This window comes from Electrophorus electricus, chromosome 3 (assembly GCF_041902795.1).
Source record: "Electrophorus electricus isolate QZ-2024a chromosome 3, ASM4190279v1, whole genome shotgun sequence".
Taxonomy (NCBI): Eukaryota; Metazoa; Chordata; class Actinopteri; order Gymnotiformes; family Gymnotidae; genus Electrophorus; species Electrophorus electricus.
In genome coordinates this window covers 30596904-30616102 of record NC_137499.1, presented here as the reverse complement: position 1 = coordinate 30616102, position 19199 = coordinate 30596904, and the positions used below count along the sequence as shown (strand labels likewise).

The 19199-nt window shown below is 37.3% G+C and overlaps 2 protein-coding genes across 2 annotated transcripts; both read right to left on the bottom strand.

Annotated features, from left to right (window-relative positions):
- Positions 1 to 3059: 3059 nt before the first annotated feature.
- On the bottom strand, positions 3060 to 7408 carry LOC145656996 (soluble calcium-activated nucleotidase 1-like). Its single transcript, XM_081711043.1, has 5 exons — positions 7280 to 7408; positions 6104 to 6215; positions 5125 to 5787; positions 4505 to 4708; positions 3060 to 3885 (listed from the first exon to the last, which is right to left on the bottom strand). The coding sequence occupies exons 3-5, from the start codon at positions 5762 to 5764 to the stop codon at positions 3515 to 3517; spliced, it is 1215 nt and encodes a 404-aa protein (XP_081567169.1). The 5' UTR covers positions 5765 to 5787; positions 6104 to 6215; positions 7280 to 7408; the 3' UTR covers positions 3060 to 3514.
- Positions 7409 to 14737: 7329 nt separating this feature from the next.
- LOC145656995 (synaptogyrin-2-like) lies at positions 14738 to 18057 on the bottom strand. The gene is made up of 4 exons (XM_081711042.1): positions 17862 to 18057; positions 16742 to 16979; positions 16383 to 16516; positions 14738 to 16294 (listed from the first exon to the last, which is right to left on the bottom strand). The coding sequence occupies exons 1-4, from the start codon at positions 17958 to 17960 to the stop codon at positions 16100 to 16102; spliced, it is 666 nt and encodes a 221-aa protein (XP_081567168.1). The 5' UTR covers positions 17961 to 18057; the 3' UTR covers positions 14738 to 16099.
- Positions 18058 to 19199: the final 1142 nt, after the last annotated feature.

Below are 19199 nucleotides of genomic sequence, written 5' to 3'. Positions count from 1 at the left end.
GTGGCACAGTTTATACACACCCATTTTAATTACCAATTTACCAATAAACTTGGTAAATTACCAAGCTTATACACAGCAATTTTAATATCTGAATTCAGTATGAAATATAATTGAGCATGAAATATGAATGAAATATGAAAGACAATCATTTGACAAACATGAAAAGAAAATAACTTTTAAATCATTTAAAAGTGCAAAAGTGCACTTTTATACATTTTACTTTTCTATTTTCTATAAATGTCAGAACTCTGAACCATGTTCCTCATGAGAGTGAACAAATTGCCAGAGTTGGAGTGACACCAATACAGATGTATGGAGTGCAGAGTGATGCTCAGGCCCAGGGCAACTGATTACATTTTTGTGTTGGGGAGATTGCTGTTTTCCCCAATATGGAAACAGATTTTATCCAACCATTCTTGGCCACACAGTTTTGCAAGAAGCACAAAAAGGCTAGTCTGTCCATAGCACATTGCTTATGAAAATGATAAAGTAATAGAAAATACTCCTATTATATTTAAGATGGAAAAAATAGCAATATCAGCAAGTACCCGTTATGTAAATTGCACATATAATTGGCATGAGTAGGCCTACATTTGTACATTCTACCACCAACAGATCCAAATCCATGTCTGTGGCTCCAGTTCAGTAGGCAGTGATAATGCCACGTGCAAGTCCCCAGTGTCCCCCTGCGTAATTACACGTGTGTGAACCACAGCAACCAGGCAGATCCAGAAAGTTAATAAAATATACAATCACCCCCAACTCTATTAAAAAGCCCCAACCTTTTACTTCACTCATTACATTTACAGACTGTAGCCCATAAGTTAGTATGCACACCTTTTACCCTGTTCATCACTGGTTGCTGATGAATTGCAAACAGGCACCTTCAGTAACTGCATTGATCAAATTAATCTCTAAGATATGTATAACTGGTAATTTGTAGACTCTGTAATAAAAAATTAGAAGTGCTTAAGTTTTATTAGGTATTAACCTTCCTGATATATTTTTAGTATTCTGTAAAAATGAAACCCCAGTAACTTTTATTATGTCCTTTATCACATTCTTTTACTGCAGAGCACAGCAATTTGCCATTTTTCTCCAAGTGATATACTCTTGAATAACTGACACATTTAAAGTAGGTAAAAAACTAGAGGTGCCACAGTGTATTGAATTAACTATGTTGAGGCCAGAAATGTTAACTCTAAAAGTAAAAGTTTATTTTATAGAAGTAATCATTCTATTTGAGGATGCAGCTGATGATGCGTTTGAAAGGCAGACGCTGAAACATGCAGGCTTGGATGATGAGCTGCGAGAACGGAGGTGGCAGGTGCATATAAGGCCAGTAGATGGGTATTAGGGGATTTGTAGCAAAGTCTGCCCAATCTTTGATTGTGCAATTTGGTTTTAGAGGCAGTAAACCAAGAGTAGGTATGAAGGAGTTATCAGAAGTATCTGAAAGGACTAGTCAGTGGTTGTGGATGAAGACAGTAGCTGGGTAAATGCACTGTAAAGGAGGAATGCCTTTGGTGTTCAGTGTCCTAGAGACATGGAGGACTGGGTAGGATACTGGGTTTTTGGATAGAACTGGTAGCAGTGAGCATGCATTAACAGTGCCAGTTGAGCTGGGTATGGCATTAGTCCCCAGTGAGGCCAGACTGGGTTTATGTTTAAAGAGGTTTAAAAGTGGTTTAAAAGTGAGCTTGGATGGGAATGGTGCTGGGTGCCAGACCTCACTGCTGAGCCTTCAGGAGGTATCAGGTTTAATTCAGCAAAATACAGAAGAAGGAAGGTGCCTACCTCATGACCCGAGACCCCTTCTGATGTTGTGGTTTCTGGTATGAAGTGAGTGGTCTGTACCCTATGTGAAGCACTAATGATTTTGCACAGGACATTGACATCACATGCTGTGTAGAGTTAATTAATCATTGCAAAGAAGGCAATGGTAGCTCAGTGGTTAAGGTACTTGACTTCTAATCTGCTGGTTCAAGTCCCATTGCTGAGTGAGGCCCTTAACCCTCAAGTTGTAATCAATCATAATTGTAAGTTGCTCTGGACAAAAGCATTAGCTTAACGCAAATAATGGCCAGAAAATTTGTCTTGTGATGGTTTATCAGTGAATACACTGGAACAGAATTCCCTCCTTCCAGAACTCATGTGCATGCTTATCAACAGCCCTCTTAAACTAAAACCAGTAGGGTTTAAGTAAGAGTACCTAAACAACTTGATTTTAAGTGTTTTTTGAATAGGAAATTTTTAATCAGCGAATTTCAATATTTGTGATGATATGATGAGCATTGCCTAAACATAAATAGGATGTGGTTCACAGCACCGATTTATTTCTGATCTCTGAAACACTGTCATGTGGTTATTGAATAATGACTGCATCCCCTGGTAGCAGTCCGCAACAGTTAACTGTTCATCTCAAAATCTGTATAACTAGTATGTGATATTAGAGTCACATCAATACCTGGAGCACAGGAGATCCATGATCATGTGTAAAGAGTAGAATGCCTTTAGTCTTCTGCAAATGAAAACGTGCAGTTGTTTTTGTCGCCTCATATACACTTTGAAAGGCATAAATACATCAAAAATGAATCTAAAGAAAAGAATATATAAGTATGATCTCAGAAAGAATTTTGTAGATTTGAGATGCAAGTGTCTCAAGAGCAAAGAGGCCTTAAAAGCGCATAGATGCTGTAACAGTTCAATCAGTCTTGGCAGTAGATGAGACCAAGTGCAACATTGTCCAAGAGCAGTTGAAGATGTGAAAAGAAAAAAAACAAATGCTCACAACTCATCATCTTATCTGTAACACATGGCTTCAAAGGCATGTACAGCTGCTGGTGGAATATGCTTACTTGTGTTTACTCATGCGTTTTGCAGGAGGATGGATTTTTAAATGTAAAGAACAAGTGCCCAAACCCATAGAAACTTACTCAAAACTCAGTGAACACCTACCTGCAGAAGGGCAGTGAATCCAAAACAACCTACTACACTAAGGAGGTTTTGCTGGATTTCTGGTGTATTTTAACCAAAATGATGCACTGCAGCAGAACATAAACTCTAGTCATTTTGTAATCTATTGTAAAACAAGTCACACATGACCAAAAAAAAGAGCTTAGATTGTTTCTTATGAAGAAGACATTCAGTACAATTATATGGGATCTTGAGATGTGTAAGATTTTCACTGCATTCTTGTCAAGAATCAAGTACATTCATTTCATTGGTGCACATTATACTGGTATAAGACTAGGGTTCTTCACAAGGTTCTCTGAGGAGACTTATGGATAAGTGTAGCCGTGTCCGTTATCAATCAGGCTCTAAATAAATAACCTGAAAGTGAGAAAATATGATGTAAATCTCACTTTGTTTGAGACATATCTTCAGCTGCCACACCACCTAGATAGAACTCAATGTCCACATGTATGCCCTGTCACGCAAATGCCAAAAGAAGCAGCACTGATGTGCATTATCCCTTACTGATGTGCAACGTCTCTGCATTATACCTTCTGCACTAAATAAACTCAAGGCCTTCGTACTTCACGTCACCAATCTTAGTTTCAGGAAGCAGCATACGTCCATCCAAGGTGAAAGCCAGGATGTAGGTCGCTATCGTCCCAGCATCTTCTTCAGACTTTAGGGCAACTATGATCTGATCATCCGTATCTGGGACGAACTTAAAGGAAGAGAAGCCATGGGTGGGATTTAAGGGGCCCACCTTCCTTACTTCGATGTCTGTGAAGTCTGCTGAGGAGCAGAGCATGAGGTTGGTGGCCCGCCGCTCATCTTCAGATTCGTCATAGCGTTCGTTACTAGCACGACGCGGTAGAAAGAACCAGCGCTGCAGTGTGTCACTCCAGGCTGCTGACTCATGGATGAGGTAACCTTCAAGATTGAGGAAAGTAAGAGACACATACATATAAAATAGTGTTATGTCCACATCTGTGTCTGTCTTCCCTGTGTTCCAGGTTTTGCCTCTGACTCTCCAGTGCTCCCCATCTCGATCCATACACTTGATCTTTGCTGTCAACCTTGTTGTCTGGTTTGCATTTCATTATTCATTATTATCGCTGTTACACCCAAACCCTATGTTACGGCCTCCCAGTCTAGACAGGGTAGTAACAATAGCAATAAATTTTGTGAAAAAAGGATAAAACAACTGTCCACTACACAACTTCCTTTGTAGAAATTTTATATACACTGTCTACAAGAATATTGCTTGGGTATAGTTGGCACAAATTGGTATTCTTTGAAATTTCTTTCAAAAATTAAAAAATATATATAGATATAAACATACAGGAAAAGAAAGGAATCTAAAAACTAACCTGAAATTAAAACAAACTATAGAATAAAAGAAATGGCACTTGTTTCATAGCATTTTATTTATTTTAAAGAAAGAACAGTAATTAATGTAATGGTGTCTTATCGATCACACAACTGAAATGATTTCTATTTAATCTGGATAAAATAATTGTTGAAGATTTAAGGCCTTTCACACACTCACCTGGGGGGCTGATTCCAGCTGCACTGCGAAGAGAGTTGTACTTGGAAACCCAGTTCTGGTGCTGCACATCTCCACGGAAACCGACCACTTTCACCCACTCAGGATTGTCGTTGACCACCTCTCCTTTAATCGTGGTCCACTCTTTCCCAAGACCACCTATGTAAAGGTGATCATCCTTCACAGCAAGCCACTCTGCCTTAAAACCTTGCAGAAAGAGAAGCAAGGCAAAGTACTACGCTTACTATTAAACTGTGAAATCCTAAGGTGAAATGCTTACTGGGGGAGAAGGGAAAACATAGAAGAAAGATAAAATACAGCACTCTTCTGCCTTAATTCATGCAAAAAAAACAAAAAAAAAACATGTAAGTTACTATAGAGAAAATGCCTTTTAAATACTAAAATTAATGTTATTGAACATGCAGTGAGATCAATACAGAGATGTTTCAGTAGGTAGCTTTCTCAGTATGATGTGCTATCATTAATATCAGCCAAGTATGAACACGTGAACACAATTCTCTTTACTATAGGAGAATTTACAATACATAGGATATGTAGGTATTTTGGGGGGAGGGTGGTCATAATTATTCCATTGTTCTGCTAGGAGTGAAAAAGATACTGACCTTTAGAAACAGAGCCATCTCCATCTGGCAGTATAACCCAAGGAACTGCATTTTTTCCATCTATATGGTAGACAACACCCGTGCGATCATCCACACTGTACAACTTCCCGTTAAAAACTATTAACTCTGACAGCTCCATGCCACGCCCTTTCTCAGACAGGTGGCTTTCCAGCACCACCCTGTCAGTGTCCCACTCTACTGACACTTTGTCACCGCTTTCTGACACCAGCAGATAGCCTTTGCGCATGTAGCTGAACCAGGTCAGCTTCTTCTCACTGAGAGAGTCTTTGTCCAAGTCAGCAATTACTCCAATACGATACCGCATGCCCTTGGAAGTGCGCTCAGGGAGACTGAGAGGGTAAGTGTCATTGTAGCGGGCCTCAGACACAGTTTCAGGGTGGTTTAACCTCCAGCCATATCTGTTATTTGGCCGTGACTGAATGGCTGCCAACTGCATATAGATGAGGAGGATGAGAATCAGTGCAGTTATTACTATGATGATGGCTCTCCATTTGAGACGAAAACGGGAGTCTGTGGGACTGGTCATGGAGGCCAACATCGGAAGCCCTCCTACTGAGATGCGCAAAGGGTTCATAGGCTCATTGTTATCCAGATGGGTATAGCCTGGAGAAACAGGCATGGGGGAATGAGAGGAAGCCAAGCCTATGGAGAGAGGGCAGCATGAGTAAATTCTCCCTTACATTATTTTTCAGCAGATATAGGATAACCATTATACCAACAGCATATTTGAACTTACAAAGAAACATGATGCAGCATTACAACTGTATTGTGCTGTATAGATATTATAAGTGTACAAATATTCCCAGCAAGACAATTAAACAAAATGACTCTCGAATCATTTTCCAACAATAGTACTAAAAGCAAAATAATACTGCTATAGATAAACATAAATTTGATGTGATTAACAAGTGTCCCCCTGAATTTATTTGCAAAGTTCTGTAAATATCCCTGTTCCTACCTCATACAGAGAGCAGCCACATATCCAGCTCTTACGTGGCCCACTGTCTTTCATAAAGGTACAACGTTGACGTCGAGATTAGGAGTGGTTAAACAGCCAGTAAGGAATCACACTGAACAGGAAGAACATGGCAAGAACAAGTAAAACAGGATGCTGCATCGATAAAAAATTTACGTTGTGAAACCCAATCCTTTCATTGGTACACTGTTACCCATATCCAGTCAGGCCCAATAAAAGTATATGATATATAAATTTTCACCTATAAATAAATGAAGAGAGGGTCAAGACCAGTGCTGTGATAGAACAGACAAGTTATATTGTCAGCTTTGTAGACATGTCATATTAGGTAACAATGGCCCTTTGTAAGAGTAAAGAAACGCTGGATTCACGTAGCTAGACATAAACAGATAGCTTTTAAACTAATGAACTTAGGTGTGATTCCCTGTACCCTATTTAGGCTATAACTTATGTGGCACTGTTTAGCTGACAATGAAACTGATCCATTTGGTAGACTATTCAGAAAAAAATAAATAAATACTGGGATTATGGTGTCAAATACATTTAACGACACTGGGAGGATTACGGCCGTTTAATATCAGGTCCACTGTGGCAAGCCACACGCTACGCAAGATTACACTTTAAAATTCATGGAGAAATATCAACAGTGACTGCAAAAACTACTGAATGCTAGTCTATATTAAAAGCACTATTCACTAAAGAAATAGACATATGCAAGACCTGAAATAGCTCCCCACAAGTTAGACTACAAAGGACGTTAATGGCAAACTCTGACCCCCATGTACGTGAAGAACTCCTTAAATATGCTTATTAGTTTGAAGATTTGTTCGCCATCCACCATTTTCTGCAGCCTACATAGTCCACATATCTGACATAAAAGATCTGATTGACTCCATTGCCCTAAGTGGGACACCAAAGATTACAAAAACATCGGATGACAAGCAGATATGTACTGAGAACCGAAACTATTCTATGTTCATGCAGATCAAACTATAAATTAAACCAACATACATTTTCAAAACATTTCAAATAGGAACTATGACAGTATAAATAACGATCAGGATTGTTAAAAATCCAATTATCGTATGATGCTTATAGTCCGATGGTAGACCTGCCATGAGCAACGACTAAACACTCTTTGATTTATTCATAACTTACGGCTGAGTGAGACAGTTAGCGTAGAACCGATGCGGTAGTATTTTGATGTCAATTTCGTCGTGGTATCAAGTCCGAAAGCCTTATTGTACATACTTCCGCAATCTATAAGCAGAAGCAGTCTTTTACCATCACGCTTCCGCAAAATTTGCGCATACGTAGGTAGTACAGAGGGTGCGATGCGTCACAGTGGATGTCTGCGAAAAACACGAACCTCTTCACTGTAGCCTAAATTGTTAGCTGTATCCAACAATTGTTTGTTGGGTGCTCAGAAAAGGAATATTACGACTAAAACAACACTCTGGTTATTCTACTTATAGTCGATTTAGTTTGTTCCTCAAACAACATCATTAGGTTAAGCAGTTAATGTCACATTTCCCCCCCCAAAAAAAGAAAAAAATTGTAAGTTGGAGCAGTGTAGCTAAATTTACAACTATGTATTTACAAGCTGTGTCAACAGCCTACGTACATGATTTGTTAACAAGCTGGCATATAAAAAAATTAAAACATCAAAATGCAGAAAAAAGTAATGTAGAGGATTGAGTGTAAGCAAGGTAGCTAAACATATAAATGTAAAATTATTTTGATCTAAGTATTATTACTTTAAGGCTGCATTAGTCCAGACTGAAGAAACATCACCTCTAGCAGAAGATAAAACATTTTATATCCGTCCTCCACTCCCGTCCCTGAACACAAATCAAGCCTCTAAGCTCTACAGTGACTAGTGGAATTTAATTGTAGTTTTCTAGTGTTACCAAAGTTGCCATGATTTCACTTCTGAGGCAGTATATTAATACAAGTTCCTTATTTAACAAGTTGTTAACAAAAGTGAACCATGTGGTAGCTATTATCTCAGGGTGGGAGAGCTAGATAGATGCACAAACCTAGTTAATTGACAAGCATCAGGGCACTCCACCAGAAAAGAACTGATTTCTCCACCTGGCAATTTATGATGACATATTTCAGATATTTTTCAGAGAGACTTTTTCCTTAATCATGTTGTCCATGTACTCCACAAGGTGTTCTTTGTATAGCAGTGGAGTTTGGCCAGAGCCAGCATCAAACTCCCATGTGTGGGAGCTTAATTCTCTTTTTCTAGCGAACATGCTAGCATGTTAAAAAAAAATAATAATTTAAAAATGTAATTTAAAACCATGTAAAAATGTAAAACATCAAGATGACAAGACAAAAAGGGTGCCCTGAGCACAAGTGTGATTAGATGCTACCAATTTAATTTATGATTTGACACTTTAAATTCGTTTGTTTGTGATCTGCCTTTTACTAGTTTTGTTCTAAAGGTTAAGGGGTTGAGGAAGTACTTTGATGCACACCCTAATGCCGAAATCTGAGCGGAAAAGGAAGGAAAAAGAGGCTGTGACCAGAAATGCTAAAGATGGAGTTGGGTGTGTTAGACGACAATGGCCGTGACTATCTTACGACAGACGTCTCTTCTGATGTTTCTGTAACTGAATACAGCTTCTCATGGCTGCCTTTAACTCCTTGTGATTCACCAGCTGCAAAAAAGGCCAAGCTCAAACTGTCCTCTGGTTGACCATTGTAAACTTCTAATATCCTTAAACTGAGATCACCTGGTTAATTTTCACATCTGACATGTTAGAGAAGCTAACTGCAGACAAAACCCTTGAAATAGAGGGCCTAAAAATATTGACTTTTTATGCACAGAAAGAAAGGATATAAAGGGGAAGTGATCACACTACAACATTAGAGTCTCACACAGAGAATCATGTATAGAGGCTGCCAAAACGTTACCTACAGCACTGGAATCTTTGCATTCTCGGGGTACTTGAAACCAATGCCATGGAAGCACACCTTGACGTTTTTCATATTTGTTAGTCTATTCTACCAGAGGAAGTGGCAAAATTGTCATTGGTCATTGATGTTATGCATTGCCTGGGTCACAGACAGCATGGAAAGTCACCAGCAAATGAGCCTAGAGGAAATAATATCAAGTTCACATCAAGGGTTGTTCATGATGCTATATGGAAGACTGCCAAGATTTCCTAGTTTCCTAGAAAGGGCTGTGTTTCATAGATCTTTCCAAAGTGGACAGGGACAGAAGGCTTCTACTTTGGCCAGTGGTGAAGGAAACATGCTTACAAGGGAAAATGGTGCACTTAATCAGTGGTCAGGCCTTTGTTAATGAACTGAAATCCAACCCCCAAAATAGTGCCTAGGGGTTGCTCTTGTTTTTTATTTGTTCTTTGGTTACTGTGATTTGTGCATGTATGGTTCTCTGAGCTCTGAGCTCAGTTTTTTAATTTTGTTGAGGTTTCACATGAACCTTTCATGGTAGCGAGTAGTTTTGGCACCCAGTTTTCAACACTCAAGTCTTTAGTTTCGCTTAATGCATGGGGATTGAAAAAGGAATTGAAATGCAGTGTCGTTTTTGTTCTCTAAACATCAAATGACTAATTTCTGTTTTTTCAAGAAATTCCCTTGATTGCATCTGATATGATGGAAAGTCACAGTGGGGTAATGATATATGGTTTGCACATGGTACAGAATGCTCTCCTGATGTTCTAACACTAAGAAAATTATTATTTCACTGGGCATATGTTGCACACGGAATGCCATCATACTGGACATTTTCTATAACAAAATTAACCAATATTAGCATCTACATTCTATCCCTCTGGCTCATCCTATATCTTCTGACTTTCCTGCTGGTTCAAATCAAAACAATAAATGTGATGTGATTTAGTTTCGTATGACTAGTTTTGTGAACCTCCAGCACAGTCAGCAGCCAGATGGGATCCTAATAAAATAATAAAGCAATTTTTAAAAACTACCAATAAATAAAACACAGTTAGTAGGTTAGCGTTACTTACACAATTGGGGGGATAGTTAGTGGCATAGTAGTCAATACAGTCGGAACAAGACAGTGGCACATAGACTTCTGGTTAGTCTCCAACAGTTTATTGTTGAAAGATATTTCTGTCAATATCATGCCTACTCTGCTTTCAGATCATAGGGTGGTTTCAATCACAATCTCCCCCTTTCTTCGTTCAATGTTAAGCAATACACCATGGCATATTGGAAAGTTAATAATTCTCTATTGAAGTCTGATGATGCAGTCATAAGAAATTTAGATGCCATTTACTGGAATACGGTACTTAAGGACCAAAGGTTTTGCACTCATTTGGAATCATTCAAACATGAAGCTGGTAAATTACTTAGGGCTAAAGAAAGCTCGATGGCTAAGCTAAGGAAGTTGTTTCTAGGATCGCCTCTCTATCCTCACGGCCACATCATATGCTAACTGACAAGGAAAGAGTTGAGATGGTTACTTTACAAAGTGCGATTGACGAGTTATACCAAAATAACGCAGAGGCAGCTTTTATTAGGTCTAGGAAATGATAGAGGAAGGTGGAAAAAATATGACTTTTTAAGCAAAAACATTGTCTTAGTTTTAGCTCAATTCAAACGGTTGAACATTAACAGGGTTATCACAGAGGACTAAGTAGACATGTCCTTGCTTACTTGGCGATTTGTACGATTCCAGTGACCACAATTCTGAATTCCATGTATGATGTGACAACTATTGACAAAAGCCAGCAGGAATAACGTGATGGTAGCACTTAGGATTTCATTTAAAGTTATGTTATCTCGCATCCTAAAATCAATAATTCTCTGAAAGGAGTAGATGGCTTTATAGCTGAATTGCATTAAAAAAAAAAAAATTCCGAGCAACTGACCATGTTTGTTTGAGAGTTGTTGTTTTTGTTTTTGGAGAGTATACATAATCGCACTCGTCCTCCAACACTGAAGCCTGATGACGTTTATACCTAAGCCTAAAAATGATCCGCTGCTGCTAATAGATAACTGGAGGCAGATTTATCTATTGAATAATGATTACAAAGTTATTGGCCATCAGTTATCAGTTATTGGCCATCTCACAGATGAAGCTCAATCTGGATTTATGGCTAACAGACATATATCCAACAGTATTAGACTAATTTTAGATTTTATAGATTACTCTGATTTATGCTCTAAAGAAACTTTTATTATTTTCCTGGATTTCTATAAAACCTGATACTGTAATGCACAACTTCATCCTCCACGCCTTAAGAAAATTTTGTTTTGGAGACTTTTTGTGAGGCAATTAAAGCTATGTATAATCATATCAATTGCTCTGTTGTGTGGTAGATCGCCTAGATTTGAGCTAAATCTAGGATTTAAGCAAGGCTGTCCCGATATATTTTTCTTCTTTTCACGTGACTGCTAAATTATGTTAAAATGGGTGATCAGACAGGGTTATCGATGACCAAGAGATTGTTATGAGCCAATTAACTGATGACATGCTGCTTTTTTAAAAAAGCTATTATACTCAGGTCTCTATGAGACAACTGAAATATTCTCTAAAGCTTCCAGTATTTACATAGGCTACATTTACAGTATTTAGCTGACAATTTTTATCCAAAGCAACTTACAATTATGATGGAGTACAACTTGAGCAATTGAGGGTTAAGAGTCTTGCTCAGGGGCCCAATGGTGGCAACTTGGCAGTGGCAGGAACTGGCAACCTTCCAATTACAATTCAAGTACCTTAACCACTGAGCTACCACAGTCCTCAAAAATGTGGGTTGTTAGGAGTTAAAAACTGTCAGATACAGATAATTGACAATATGCCTGTTAAAGAGCAGATTACATACCTAGGAATTGTGATCTGCAAGGATCCAGATGAGAGGAGCAGATGGAATTTTGATCCAGCCATTGATAAGATGAGGACAATACTTAACCTTTGGCTATTTAAGGATCTGTCAATTAAGGTTAGAATGTTTTTAACTAAGGCAGAAAGGATTTATAGATTCATATACATGGCTATGTCATTAAATATTCCAAGTCAAGTTAGTGAAGTAATTGATGACTATTTTTTTAAATAATTTGGAAAAATAAAATTCATTGCATTAGGAATTCTGTTGTAATGAATTCATATTAAGCCAGTGGGCAGAATTTCTTTAATTTTCCCATGCTCAGTTCTACATTCAAAATTAACTGGATTTAGAAATTTCTTAAAAGCCTTGATTCACTCTGGAATATTATTCCTTACTATATCTTTTCTAAACTTTGTTTGTTATGTAGTCTAAGTTTAAAACAGAGACACGTCCTTTAAAATCATCAAATTTTCATAAACAAAACGTTACTCACATGGTCCTTGACTTATAAGCACAATTTTTCAGATTTTATTTATTTGCTATATAGGAACAAATCACTTTTTTGATAGATGGTGCTCTGCATGCATCTTACTGGTGAGTCCATTGTTCGGTGACTCAGGGTTGTTATGCTTATGGGCTTCCAGTAACAAATAATTTGCGTTTGTTATGGATCCAATTAAAGATGTGCTATGGAGGGATGCCGAGAATCCCACTAGTTCTGATGTTCTGTCGCTTCAACAAATAATACTAGCATTTTACCCTGGTATCATGATGCCTACTATGAAAGTTATCTTAGCTTTATGATAGTGAAATTATAAACCTTTAAATTAGGCTCATTAACGATTTGCAGCTGTAAGAACAGCTTTCACTGAAAGCATTCCTTTACTTAATTGATAAATTGTTAAGTGATAAAGATTTATGTACTCTATTAGTTATCTAAAGTCTGTTATTCAAACAGTTCATTATAGCCACAGATCGGGATTACATTAGTTAGCTAGTTAACTGTCCAGGAATGTCGCTAATTCTGCATCCAACTTTCATTTTGTACAAGCACTTGCAATGTTAACTCTCCTTTTATTAAATTTCTTTTCGTGAATGTTTTTGGCAGCACCAGCGTGTTTTTTGTCCACAGTAATAAGCACCTGGCGATGCACAATGCTTGCCGGATGTTGCTTTTAGCCAAACAGAGATGGAGGATGGGGCGTTGCAGGTTTCCGTACCAAAACTCAGTTTTTCAAACAGGTTTTCTCAGGTACCCAATAAACGTGTGATGATACCACAGTTTTATTATGTTCTATATATTTCATAGTTTGTTCTAACTATTTACTTGACATGGCTGAATAATGTAGAGTTTTGTACTTGGAAAAGACATACCGTGAACTTCGAACTCTTTTGTGACCTCAAAATATAAATCACTCATAAACAATACAAATCTTAGACTGATTAATATTTATGCCCCCAGAATTCGCATACACCAGTCCACTTTCTAGCCCAGACAATATTATCATGGACATCCACAGCTGAACCTGCATCAGTTCTGAAATTATTGTGATGAACAAAATAATGACAGAGCAACAAGCACGATGGAAGTTCAAATTTAACAGGATCCTGGACAAGTTGTTTGTTTGCACATCTGAAGCTGAACTGTCGTTTGACAAGACATCTAGTCAATCTGTTAATCAATTTTGCTTGAGAACTGAAATATCCTCCAATACAGCCTCAAACATACATCGTGGTGCCTCATGTAAACCAGCCAATCAGACCAGCCAATCGGAGATCATCAAATATTCATGAGCCCACCAAAATGAGTTGTCAAAAAACAGCGTGTTTCATTTTAGAGCGAAATCATAGGGTTATATCGCCAGAACAAAGTCACATACCTTCTATATAGACATCAGAGAACCATTTTAAAACACCGAATAAATGTTTTCTGAATATCTGGAACTTGACGTCAGTGCAGTGAAACTAGGAGAAATATTTCTATATTGCTAAGACTGGGCTCAGCTTGAAAATGTGGAAGCCACATGAGCCACAGGTAGTTGTGCAAAGTCTAGCCAGCATGGGAAAATGTCCCAATGTGCACAGCCAACAGATAGCATGAAGCTAACAGACAGCATCTTCATGTCACCCTTAGCTCATTTGGTGTAACTCAGCATCAGTGTTATTGAGAATCTATCATGAAAAGGCTATATATAGAATGTAATAAAATAAAAATATTGATGAAAATACTGATGGAGTAAAATTCATGGTTTTGTTAAGCGTTTTCTGAGTCATATCACCCTAAGAGTAGAATAGAGTCACTACCTAGTACCTGGTAGTAATGTGTTGATTATAAATAGATTTTAATTAAATTATATTTTATGGTTTTAAAAATTGGGCCCTTGCAATGAAAACCCATATATCAGCCATTTCACATTTGTTTAATCAGTTATTTTAGTTTTTTGATTTTGTACAACTTTTACATTCAAATGCTAAATATGCTTTATTTAGAGTCACATTCATTTGTGGGGAAATTTAAAAATAAAACTTCCAATAATGCTTTATATTATTGTTTTTATTTTGTAGATTGCAGAGAAACAGCATATCGATACATATGGTTTTTCGTTGCAAGGGCTCATTTAATATGGGTCCAGATAGAAGTGAAGTAAATATTGTGTCCAGCAGCAAATGGCACCAGTGTCTACCTGTTAAATATTCTGTGAATCTTATTGGTTGGCTGTTCATTAATGCCTTGACTTAGAAATTGTCCCTTTAATTCAATAAACATTAAGACAAAAGACACACATTTCCAATCTAACAAAACCAGCTTTTACTGGAAAGCAGTCACACATATAAACTCATGGTGCCTGTACTTTCAGTAAGTTACAAATGCATATAACTCTTCATCCATTCATGAAATCTATCTATATTTTTAACAAACTATAGACATCTTTAAAGTATGCCATAAGAGGTTAATAAACCAATGTTACTGACAGTGGTCTGATTAGAAATTCTTATTTGTGCTCTCTTGTAGGAATCATTGTGCAATAAATGTATAAAACATAATTTACAAATTGGATTTACAAAAAACAACATATATTACAAATTGGACAAATTTGGCATAAACAAATGTCCACAATTAAAAATTATAAGTAGAGCACCAGTTATTTAAAAAATTTAGGGCACAATTCTTATGGTCAGGGGAAGAAGTTCTGAATTTGGCTTCCTGGTATAAAATAACACATTTATACAAATATAAAGACAACTTTATGGTGATACGTTTTAAGAATCCATAACTGGTTTTGCATTAAATATGTACAACAAAGCAGTTGCATAGAGGAAGTAGGTAAAAAGGCACATTCTTAAGTGGTGTATGTTGTATCTGACGTTAAGGCACTGGTTTCCAGTAATTCATATATTTTCTCTCTTCTATTAGTCAATCTTTACATTAATACAGCACAAAATTACAATTAAATAGTTAATGTGCATACACCTGTTTGTGTGAATTTTGTACTTAAAATTTGTGGCTATGTAGAATCACAACTGCAAATATAGTGAAGCTGTTGGCTGCACATGATGCAAGTTTAATAAACAGTAATCTATACTATTTAACAGTACAGAATGTACAGTACATACTATACATCATGGCACTTAATATTGCTCATTCCATATGTACTTAAAAGTTACTCAGATTGCAGTAATGTGTATAATACAACCTTTATCTTTACAATATGGCCCTTTCCTTTTTTACTGTTGTGTTTATGCACCAAAGCCAATATACAGTCAAAATAATTTCCAATAGTTAAGACACTGCTAATTCACGGTTTGTTTGGTTTTTTGTTTTGTTTTTTTTGAATTAATCATGTAGCACTGATGACAAAACCAAATAGTTTTGAGCACAGAAATACGTACAAGACATATCAGCCTGATTGTCAACTGCAGGCAAATAATCATTTAAAAAAAATGCAAACAAACAAAAACAACAGGACCCATATTTATCAAACTTTTACAAATCTTTCTACAAACAGTTATATGGATAATTTTTCACTCTTATCCTGATATATATGGGTCCAGTTAAACAGTGGAGTGCAAGAATCAGTGCACACTGATGAACTGCAATGACTTGTGTTAATTGTTTCTCTAACCCTGGGATTCTATTCTTTGAACTTTAATATGATGGGGGTTGATAGCTTCCCTCGCCTGAGGCATTATTGGTGAATGGGGACTGCTGATAGCCTCCTGGAGCACTACTAGGATAAGCAGGGTATGGAGTGGTATGGTCATAGGCAGGATCAGTGTAGCCAAGACCAACGTCACCCACTCCTTGGCGGTATCGTCTATAAGCAAACAGGGTAAGCAGTGCCTAGAAAGAACAACAAAAAATAAGGCTTGTTTCAGTTTATCAAACACAAGATTGAAACTTCATGTACAGCTGGAAAACACTTGCTTACCCATGTCACAATGGAGAAGAAGGCAAAGGCTATCACAGCTCCTGCAGCATCTTTTTGAATCTTTTCGTTTTTAGTGTGTGACCACTGATTGGCCAGGAGGCAGAAACATACAAACCACAAGAACGTCCACACGCCTAGTGAAAAGGGAAAGTCCAGGTGAAAGTGAATAAACACAAAGAGTGAAGAGTAGGGAAAGTAGCCATTATGATCAGCTACTGTTAACCTTCAAGAACACCACTACAAGTGGTTTATTCCAGGGAAATGCTGTTAAAAACAGGCAAGCTCTCTAATTATATTTATACCCTATATATTTATATAGGGGAATGGACATAGGCAAGTAAAAACATAGGTTTCCTTACCAGAAAAAGCAAGATCACTGATGACAATGTATTTCCTCTCCCTGGCATTACTGATTTGGGGAAAGTAAGCATCCAGAATAATAAAGGCAACACATGCCAGGAAAGCTAGAATTCCAACAGCTGACCCATAACTGCAGGCACCATCATTCTCATTAAATATGCATTTAGCTTGTGGACTCTGTCCTGAGTTGATGTAGCCTTCTGCAGTAATGGTTGCAAAAACCACTATGGAACAGAGCTGAAAAGCAGAAGAGGGTAGCAAATAAGTAAATGTGTGTAGCAGAATTAAACAGAGTAGCACTTCATACACACTTAGACTACAGTGCACCTGTCCAGTGTTGAAAAAGTTCAAAGTGTAGTGTACTACATAACTAAATAGCTGCATAATTTTCTAGTATAATTTGTGTTTATCTTCAAATACTTCATTTTATAGTTTATGTAAAACAGTACCTCAGTACTTTTAAATCTTATAAACAGAATTCAAGAAAAAGCTACTATTTTGCCTCGCTCCTTTTATAAACTCATGAAAGATTCGTTAATTAGCCAATTAGTTAACACTAAAATGTGTAATACATGCCTGCTCCAGAACCGTAATTGTTAGACCATTCACGAAGTAACTCCAATAGCAAAGTCAACAGTCAATACAGGTGAGTCATGAATAAAGTCACGAGATTTTAATCAATTGATGCTTTCTACCTTACATTTCTAAAACTAGAGGGAAAGACATACAAAACGTTGCTGAGAAATGTTCACGTTAACAAACTGACTAAAGGATCGAAAACAAGAACGTCACGAGGTGCTACGTTTTCATTAAAATAATTCTCAGTTCCTTGTATTCTCACGTAACAGGTTACCGAGCAGCTGTCTGTTCCAAGATTGGAGCTATTTCTTTAGCTAGCTAACCCACGTTTGTATCACTTAACAATGCAGTTGTAAGAACCCTGACGAAGCACGGACGGTATTTCTGGTCATTTTTAAATCTGTTAAAGCCACTGTTAGATAGTTGATTAGCTACCACCCAGGCTTAATATAGAGAAGAGGACGTTTCAGGAACAGTCATTAAACTAGCTTAGCTAGCTAACGAACTATCCAACGCGACTTTCACCAACGGGAAGCTCACCCAACTCAGCAGGCGAACTATGGTTTGAGGCTGCTTAATAAAGCTCAAAAAATCAAAGGAACCTCCAGCCAGAGATGCACCATAAGCGCTGTTCTCCATTTTGTGATAGTCTTATCAGGCTTCCTGGAGCTGTAGCTTATTTAGCTACCTTATGTCTCAACTTTCTGTTTACTTTTACACTAGTTTCCTGAAAACAGACTGGTCCGCCCCTTCAGGAGGTACACGTCATTAATTTAACGTGGCCAACTGCCGATCGCAGTGGGACCAGTGGGTAATGGTGGAGTTTTATTTTGGTTTTCTCGTTCTCGCTCGTTTTGCAGTCAGGAGCTCACGCACATGCTTCAAAATCTACGAATAAAATACAAAGCACAAGCAAACACTGAAAATACATTTTCAGTAATTAATAAATACATTTTCAGTCATTGGTTCATTTTGTTGTTTTTAAACGTTGTTTGAGCGTTTCAAATGTATATAACAAACTGCAAGGTTTCGGTTACTGTATGACCATTGCATTAGCCAATTTAAATTGATGCTTTACTGTACACACAAATGTGCCTTTTAAAGGTCTTCTTCCTGTCCTTCCTGTCAGTCTTAACCAATTTTCACTAAACAACCAAATGCTTCGCTGTACACACAAATATAAATCATCTTCCTGTCAGTCTACACAGCCTAAATTATAAGTGTGTGCGAAAATGCGAACCATGGCGTAATAATTAGGCCAGTGCTTTTAAAAAATATATATTACATATAATACCACACTGAAATACAAAAGTATATAATAATGCAAAATATATTACATATAATACCGCACTGAATTATAAACATATATAATAATGCACAACCAATGTATTGCAACATATTTTTCTTTGTAGGACATTTTTTCAACAATTCTTTTGTCATCCTTTTTTTAAAAAACTTTTTCTGAGTCTTATTTTTCTTTACGGTAGGCTATTTTTAACCCTCGGGGGAGGAGTCATGAATTAATTGTTTTAAAAAAAATCATTTTCCTTCCTCTACTGAATCGCTACTATTTTGGTCTTTTGCCATTTTACTATGAATTTAAGGTAATTCCACAAGACAAGTTAGCTGAAGTCTGCATCCCAAGGGCACTCTCTGGAAGTTCATAAAAAATTCTCATGATCACCATTTGTAGACTAGATTAATATCAAAATGAGACCCATGGCCTTGTGTTGATGTTACAGCAGCGCTTCTGCAAGTTTGAAGGGATGGAAATTTAGACTGGAAAGTACTGATGGAAATTTCAGTCAGATCAATTGTCTAATTAGGAGCCTGTTCTTTTCAGTAGCAATTCTAACCTAGAATAATGTGTTAACTTAT

Coding starts and splice junctions, on each gene's coding strand:
- LOC145656996 (XM_081711043.1), bottom strand. CDS start 5,764: ATGCCTGTTTCTCCAGGCTATACCCATCTGGATAACAATGAGCCTATG. Junction 4,709..5,124: donor AGATGGCTCTGTTTCTAAAG/GTCAGTATCTTT, acceptor TCTTTCTGCAAG/GTTTTAAGGCAGAGTGGCTT. Junction 3,886..4,504: donor AGCTGGAATCAGCCCCCCAG/GTGAGTGTGTGA, acceptor TCAATCTTGAAG/GTTACCTCATCCATGAGTCA.
- LOC145656995 (XM_081711042.1), bottom strand. CDS start 17,960: ATGGAGAACAGCGCTTATGGTGCATCTCTGGCTGGAGGTTCCTTTGAT. Junction 16,980..17,861: donor TAGTTCGCCTGCTGAGTTGG/GTGAGCTTCCCG, acceptor TCTGCTTTTCAG/CTCTGTTCCATAGTGGTTTT. Junction 16,517..16,741: donor CAGTGATCTTGCTTTTTCTG/GTAAGGAAACCT, acceptor CCTTTTCACTAG/GCGTGTGGACGTTCTTGTGG.